General features: G+C 40.1%; 1 protein-coding gene across 1 annotated transcript; it reads left to right on the top strand.

Annotated features, from left to right (window-relative positions):
- The first annotated feature begins 481 nt into the window (after positions 1–481).
- Positions 482–1,420, top strand: LOC142150443 (olfactory receptor 11L1-like). Its single transcript, XM_075205635.1, has one exon. The coding sequence runs from the start codon at positions 482–484 to the stop codon at positions 1,418–1,420; it is 939 nt and encodes a 312-aa protein (XP_075061736.1).
- The last annotated feature ends 7,370 nt before the right edge of the window (positions 1,421–8,790 follow it).

Below are 8,790 nucleotides of genomic sequence, written 5' to 3'. Positions count from 1 at the left end.
ACCATCTATTGAGAATCTTAATGTAGCGTAAAGTAACTCTGATCTCACATTTATTTATTTATTTTATGATATTACTGTGAAGCAATTTGACCTCTATAACTGTTCGATTGACTGGGAGGTCGTATTATGTTTGATCTCATGCTGGTCACTACATGCAATATATATGTATAAAATATGTTCTAATGGAAATACTTTTAGCCGATCACATACTTCTTAAATAAATTGAAGTGTAAACAGGTAAATACAGAAATGTATTCTCTAGTATTTGTTTGCACAAAAAGAGCAATTTATTTACTCCTCTGAGACATTTGACACAGGACACAAAAATCACACCGCACTCAGTTATAGGTACGATGTTTGGGGACCCCATAAATTTTACTTATATATAGCTGGGAAAATAAATGTAACAATAGTAGTGTGATATGATGAGTTATCGCTGAGTATGATATTTTATGCTTCTCCTTCAGGGCTTGTTCAAGTAATGCGTGAGAATAATGTCTCTTATGTCTTTCTCATTGGATTTCCAAATCTTCACAGCTTCAATAGTCTATTGTTTGTGTTCCTGCTCATCATTTACTGTGTCACCATGTGCGGTAATGTTATTATCATTATATTAGTTTCAATGAGCAAAAATCTTCATTCTCCAATGTATTTCTTCATCACACAAGTGTCTATAGTGGACATTCTGATGACTACAGACATTCTCCCGAACCTACTTCACATAATACTTCATGACGGAGGCACCATGTCTCTTACTGCCTGTATATCACAGTTTTTTGTGTTTGCTAACTCAGAGACATCAGAGTGTCTGATCCTAACAGTAATGTCTTATGACCGATATTTAGCTATCTGTAACCCACTGAGATATAGCTCTATAGTCAACAAAACTTTTTGTGTGAAGTCTATCATTGGATCTTGGTTGTTAAGTTTTTTGGTATTGTTGATGGATGAAATAGATATATGCAAATTAGACTTCTGTGGACCAAATGTTATTGATCATTTCTTCTGTGATTACCCTCCTATTCTAGAGCTTTCTTGTTCAGACACTTCACTCCTACAAATACAGGTAGCTTTATTCGGCATTATTATTATCATATGTCCATTCACAATCATCATTGTTTCTTATGTGTATATCATCACCACCATCCTAAACATCCAGTCCATTAGTGGGAGACAGAAAGCCTTCTCCACCTGTAGCTCCCACCTGACTGTTGTGTCTATATTTTATGGGTCTCTCTTTTTTGTATATATGGTTCCAAACAAAGGACAATTTTTGGCTACAAGCAAGGCATTATCACTGCTTTATACTGTGGTGTCACCATTGCTTAACCCATTCATATACAGCCTGAGGAATAAAGACTTCAAGCAAGCTTTGGAAAAATTGAAACATAATTTGAATTCATTTTATTTATGTCAATAACAAATCAGGTACAAGTAACAATAATTGGTGTGATTACCCACAATATTATCTTGTGAAATATTGTTACCTTGTACTGGACCCGCAGACCAGCCTGCTGGGGTCCACTATGGAGGCGCCATCTTGGATTCAGGTCTGGACATACGCAGATCCGTCGTTGGTCTCCTCTACCATTCAGCCATATGTTGATTAGTTATTCCTCCCTTCCTGTTATTTAAGGTACCTGTGACTTTCCCTAAATTGCCAGATCTATTTGTTCTTCACCCTGCTCATTTTAGGATTAATTGATTCCCTGCAGTTACCTGTTTAAACTTAGAAAAACAGAGTCTACAGCTTCTCAGCTTAAACTGGCAATCCAGAAATCCTTTATCTGAAACTATTTATCTAACTTGGAAAACCACATTCGCCAGTTTCCCAGCTTTACTTGAAGATCCAGAAAACTTTGCTAGTTCTAGTGACACCAACTCCAAAAGGTCTCGCTTGGTGCCCAAAAAGAACAGCGAACTATGGGGCTGCAGCAGCAAAACCAATCCTTGGTATATTCATTCACCCAGTTAGATTCTCTATCTCCGTCGTAGGCAGTACTGAACCACAGAGATCTTAAAGGATCCCAAAAGGCTTGCCTTTAATGTGATAATTGTATAAGACCCTGTGCTACTGAAATTCACATGTGCTTGTCTAGAATACTGTTTGTCAAAAGACATAGATATCATTGTGAGATATAGGGCTAGATTTACTAAACTGCGGGTTTGAAAAAGTGGAGATGTTGCCTATAGCAACCAATCAGATTCTAGCTGTCATTTTGTAGAATGCACTAAATAAATGACAGCTAGAATCTGATTGATTGCTATAGACAACATCTCCACTTTTCCACACCTGCAGTTTAGTAAATATACCTCATTGACTGCAAATGATGTGCATATTCTAGTAACAGATTAGTAAAGACTTTAAACATATTTTCATAAACAAAGGAATAACCTGAAAAATCAATCTGTATATTTTATCAAATTTTAATTTACTTCACCCAAAATTAGGTTAAATTGTTTTTTTTAACACAATGGGAAGAAGACAGTAGATGGAATTTAAGGATCTTTATCTACAGACAATATTTTATTGTTCTTTAATACACAGCTGATTGCACCTGCTTGCACAGTATGATAAAGCTGCATATTGTGTTACAACTAACTTTTTTTGTATTATGTAGTTTTTGTGCGCATAAAAGAGGACCTAAAAAGAAAAATCTAATATTGAAATACATTTGCTTTCAGGTAACAATCACAATAAATTCATTAAATATTCTAATGAAATTACATTTTGTAAAGGATAGAATAGGAATTTAAAGAAGATATTATTCTTTGTGCTGAAAAAGTTTAAAGTAAATTTTATTTTATTAATTGATTCAAAATGCTTGTTAACTGGTTTATTAAGCAAACTAGCTGAAGTACCCATCATTGCCTGGGTTTAAATCTTCATGTAATTAAGTTATCAATTTGTTGGATGTAACTGTCAACATTTTAAAAATAACTAGCAGCTTAGCAGCTCTTCCAACACACCCATGAGGTGGCTGCCCAGTGTGGTTTTGTTTTTATATTAAATATCATCAAAATCCGTCCAGTGGAAGGCTCAGAAAAGGCTCCTTGGGTTAAAGTTCTGCTCAACGTACACCAAGGGAGCTCCGACTAGGACCTCAACCCCCTGGTATGTCTTCTGGGGCAATTTTAATAGTCTGGAAAGTTTTCATCCGAATCCATTTAGTAGAAAGCTCAGAACAGGCTCCCTGGGTCAAAGTTCTGCCTAGTGTACTCCAACGGGTGAACCCTAACCCCCTAAAACCTGGCCATGATCCAACTGGTCCAGCTTGCATTGGTTTTATCCAAATCAGTTCAGGGGTGTCCGAATGCATAACTGGACAGACAAACAAACCAAATCCATCCAGTGGAAGGTCTAGAACAAGCTCCTCGGTTCAATGTTCTTCCCAGCGTACACGGAAGGGAGGTCCAACTGGGACCCTAAGCCCCTTAAAACCTGCCCAGGATCCAACTGGACCACCTCCCATTTGTTTCATCCCAATTGGTGCAGGGGTGTCCGAATGCATAACCAGACAGACAAACAAACTAATTCATTCAGTGGAAGGCCTAGAATAGGCTCCCCGGGTCAGAATTCTGGCCAACATACACCAATGGTAGGTCTGACTTGGACTTCAAACACCCTAGTATGTCTTCAGGGATCCAATGTTACCAGTCTGTATAGTTTTTGTACAAATCCATCAAGCGAGTGGCTCAGAACAGGCTTCCCGGGTCAAAGTTCTGCCTGGCGTACACCAAAGGAAGGTCTGTCCAGGACCCTAAACCCCTTAAATCCTGGCCAGGATCCAGCTGGACCACCTCACCTTGGTTTCATCCCAATCGGTGCAGGGGTGTCGAAGATATTTGGCAAAAAAACAAACAAATAAACTTCTTGATAGATAGATAGATAGATAATTCTTATTTCTTTGAAAAAGGTAGTCCTTATCCATACAGATCTACATACAGATTGAGTGTTTCTATACAGAGGGATTTATGCGCAGTTCAGTTTTACATAAGCTATTTGATAGTAGTATAGTGATATTTTACGCAACATGTTTTATTTTCTTGAACATGGCTCAACTCTAAGTTATGTCCAGTGGAAAGTGTAGTTGATGAAAGACTTATCTGCAGTTGTGTAGCGGTTTGTTTGTGTGCCTGTGCTCATGATTGAAAATTCTTGTGTTCAATGTTAGCTTGTTTTTTTAAGCCTCTTTCATTCACCTTCCTTTAGTTTGGCATAATCCTTATCTGCTTTTTTTAAACTCTACCCAATGTGGATGAACAAGTCTTGTAGGGGTTAAACTGACAGGCTGTGTCATCAGACTTTAATGTCTGTAAAACAGAATCGTCTGAAGGAGTTACATAGCTCTTCATGGTGTGCCCTTTACTCCTACTTTTCCTCATGTAGACATTGTAACGCTGATTAAACTTCCTGAATCCAGAGGTAGTATCCTTGATTGTCCATACGACAGGGGGACATGTGGAGAAACTGAGTCTATATATAGTATAGTCTTTTAATGGTGGCAGTCTACATCCGGTGTTTTTTGTTTCTCAAGTAAAACCGGCAGTATCATTGTCTTCACATACTCCCATGTTGTAGGATTGATTGATTCTGCTACATCCTCGCAACTCCAACCAGCAGTTGGACAGCAGGGTACACTTGTGGAAGCAGGATAAATTAGCGGACAGAGTATGTTTCCATCACTTTCTAGCGAGATGGATGCTAACTTTAGGTCCTTGTACCTCATTTTTTGTTGATTCTATTTTGAAGTGTGTTCTTTGGCGCGTAGAAAGTATATAATAATAATCTTGATGTATGTAAAATATTCATTGATGCCTTTTCTTTGCTCATGTAGGGCATGCATAATTAAGGCACACAAAGCCAACATATTGTGTTTTTTTTAAAAAATAAGAATAGGAATACATACGTCCACATTCAACAAGCAGCGGATCTGAAGAAACATCTCTTGTTAAATATGAGTGTAGGTATGCTCTGCATATACGGCACTTGCCGTAGAGAGACAGATTAAATACACTGCAGGACACGTATGACACATAAGTCCCAGAAGAACAGACACAAAAAAACATTTAATTATTGTCACCTGTCAAAAATATATTAATATTATTTATGAAAACACATAGAAAAAATATGTCTTTATTTTTATTTTTCACCAGTGAAATACATATATCAGGATGTTATCAATGTCTACAAGACATAAAATGTAATTTTAAAGTTGTTCTTGTTTGCAAACACAAGTGCTAGCAGTCGGTTTCTGGACATAAGCACCGCAATTTAACATTTATTGCACAAATTGGCATTTACGTTGCTTAATGAATAAATCTCTCTAACATAGACTTAGCAGAATTCCATAATGTTACATACCGTATTTTTCGCTCCATAAGACGCACCTGACTATAAGACGCACCTAGTTTTAGAGGAGGAAAACATACACTGGCCCCTTCACTCACACAAAACACACTGGCCCCTTCACTCACACAAAATACACTGGCCCCTTCACTCACACAAAATACACTGGCCCCTTCACTCACACAAAATACACTGGCCCCCTCACTCATAAAAAAATACACACTATATTAACACACTGATCCCCACTCTTAGACACACATGCTATGTTAGCACACTGGCACACACACACCATAGCCTCCAGCGCACACACACACACACACACACACACACAGTATAGCCTCCAGCACACACACAAACAGTATAGCCTCCAGCACACACACAAACAGTATAGCCTCCAGCACACACACAAACAGTATAGCCTCCAGCACACACACAAACAGTATAGCCTCCAGCACACACACAAACAGTATAGCCTCCAGCACACACACAAACAGTATAGCCTCCAGCACACACACAAACAGTATAGACTCCAGCACACACACAAACAGTATAGACTCCAGCACACACACACACACAGTATAGCCTCCAGCACAAACACACACAGTATAGCCTCCAGCACACACACACAAACAGTATAGCCTCCAGCACACACACAGTATAGCCTCCAGCACACACACAAACAGTATAGCCTCCAGCACACACACAAACAGTATAGCCTCCAGCACACACACACACAAACACTATAGCCTCCAGCACACACACACACAAACACTATAGCCTCCAGCACACACAAAAACAATATAGCCTCCAGCACACACACACACAATATAGCCTCCAGCACACACACACACAATATAGCCTCCAGCACATACACACACAGTATAGCCTCCAGCACACAGACACAAACACTATAGCCTTACCTTATTCCCTCTGAGTGCAGTGTCTTCAGCGCTGCGGATCCTCCTGAAGGAAGGAAGAAAAGAAAACTTACATGTCCAGCATGGAGAAGCGGGTCCCAGCCAGGCTGCAGATCCTCCTGATCGTCCGTCCCCCCGCCTATCTGTGAGGACCTAGTTATCACATGGGACGGCACCTGTCATGTTGTGCACGTCCCATGTGATAGCTAGGTCCTCACAGATAGGCGGGGGGACGGACGATCAGGAGAATCTGCAGCCTGGCCAGGACCCCGCTTCTCCACGCTGGACATGTAAGTTTTCTTTTCTTCCTTCCTTCCTTTCTGGCTTGCAGTATTCGCTCCATAAGACGCACACACTTTTTCCCCCACTTTTTTGGGGGAAAAAGTGCGTCTTATGGAGTGAAAAATACGGTACATTGTGCTATTGATTCTCAATAGTTTTCCACCTCTATTCTATACCTTCTCTCCCTAATTTCTACATTCTCCTCCCCTGATTGGGCAGTACCTCATTTTCATCAAAACCTAGCAACTGCCCTTGATCAAGTGGCTCCAGCGACTCTACATACTCCGTGTAGACTTCGTTGCTAACTGTGGCACACTAAAATAACACAAACTCTACAAAAACTTTCTAGTAAAGCAGAACGTCATTAGCGAAAATCTTGTACCTCTAATAATTTCATCACATATTCTGCTATCTACCACTCCTATCTAAATGCACTGGACACTGCAAAACAAACATACTTCCAATCTCCCATCTATACTCAGGCTTCTAATCCCAAACACATTTTTAACACATTTAAATCTCTTCTAAACCTTCCCACCCCAAACCTTCCGAGTAACATCAGTGCCCGGGATCTTGCTTCCTATTTCAAGGACAAAATAGATAAGATCCGACTTGAAATGGAATCATCTCCCTCGACAAGCAGTCAGCTTAATTAATTTGTAGCACCCTCTGGCAATCTCTCTTCATTTGATTCCACAAATGAAGAGGAAGTTTCTACTCTCTACTCATCTTCCCACTCTACCTCCTGTCCTCTTGATCCCATACCATCACTAATTGATAGGTCCCTGTCTCTTGTGCTCATTCCACTTCTAACTAAAATCTGTAATCTCTCTCTCTACTGGTATTTTTCTATCACTATTCAAGCATGCAGTGATTACTCCTTTGAAAAAACAAAATTCTGACCCAAACTCTCTATTTACCGCCTCATCTCTCAGCTCCCATGCCCCTCCAAGCTTCTCGAGAGAATAGCCTACTCTCGTCTACTTACACACTTTCTTACAGCAAATAACCTACTGGATTCCCTTCAGTCAGGATTTCACTCTCAACACTTCTCCGAGACTGCGCTGACCAATACACTTTCTTACTTACTCACTTTCTAACAGAAAATAACCTACTGGATTCCCTTCAGTCAGGCTTTCACTCTCAACACTTCTCCGAGACTGCGCTGACCAGTATAGCCTCCAGCACACACACACACACACACACACACACACACAGTATAGCCTCCAGCACAAACACACACAGTATAGCCTCCAGCACACACATACAAACAGTATAGCCTCCAGCACACACACACAAACAGTATAGCCTCCAGCACACACACACAAACAGTATAGCCTCCAGCACACACACACAAACAGTATAGCCTCCAGCACACACACACAAACAGTATAGCCTCCAGCACACACACACAAACAGTATAGCCTCCAGCACACACACAAACAGTATAGCCTCCAGCACACACACAAACAGTAAGGTTGTCAATGATTTCATCACAGCAAAAACTCTCTTCTAATTCTTCAGGATCTCTCTGCTGCATTTGACACTGTTGACCACTCTCTACTCATACAAACGGTACAATCCCTAGGTCTTGAAGGCACTGTCCAATCCCACTTCTCATCCTACCTATCTAATCGCTTTTTTAGTGTTAATTTCTCTGTAACAACCTCTGCTCTGCTTTATCAGTTGGAGTACCACAAGGCTCAGTCCTAGGTCCTCTGCTATTCTCTATCTACACCACTTCTCTTGGAAAACTAATAAACTCCTTTGGATTTCAGTATCATCTCTATGCGGATGATACACAAACCTATCTATCCTCTCCTGATCTTTCACCATCTGTGGTGTCTCGTGTTACTGACTGTCTTTCTGCCATTTCATCTTGGATGTCTTCTCGCCAACTCAAACTCAATCTTTCAAACTGAATTAATAATATTCCCACCCAAAAACAGAAGCTTCCTGCCTGACATTTCTATTTTTGTTGATAACTTGACCATAAATCCCACCCTGCAAGCTCGCTGCCTAGGTGTAATCCTGGCTCACAACTATCCTTTGTTCCTCACAGCGACTCTATATCTAAATCATGTTACATACATCTAAAGAGCATTTCCAGAATACGCACATATCTGACACAAGACACCGCAAAAACCTTAATTCATGCACTTATTTCCCACATTGACTATTGCAATTCCCTCCTTACTGGTCTTCTAAAATCATACTTGAACCCCAACAATCTATTTTACA

The sequence above is a fragment of the Mixophyes fleayi genome, chromosome 4, assembly GCF_038048845.1.
Source record: "Mixophyes fleayi isolate aMixFle1 chromosome 4, aMixFle1.hap1, whole genome shotgun sequence".
In the NCBI taxonomy this organism is placed as follows: domain Eukaryota; kingdom Metazoa; phylum Chordata; class Amphibia; order Anura; family Limnodynastidae; genus Mixophyes; species Mixophyes fleayi.
Note: the sequence above shows the minus strand (reverse complement) of the source record. Positions and strands in the feature narration are given on the sequence as shown.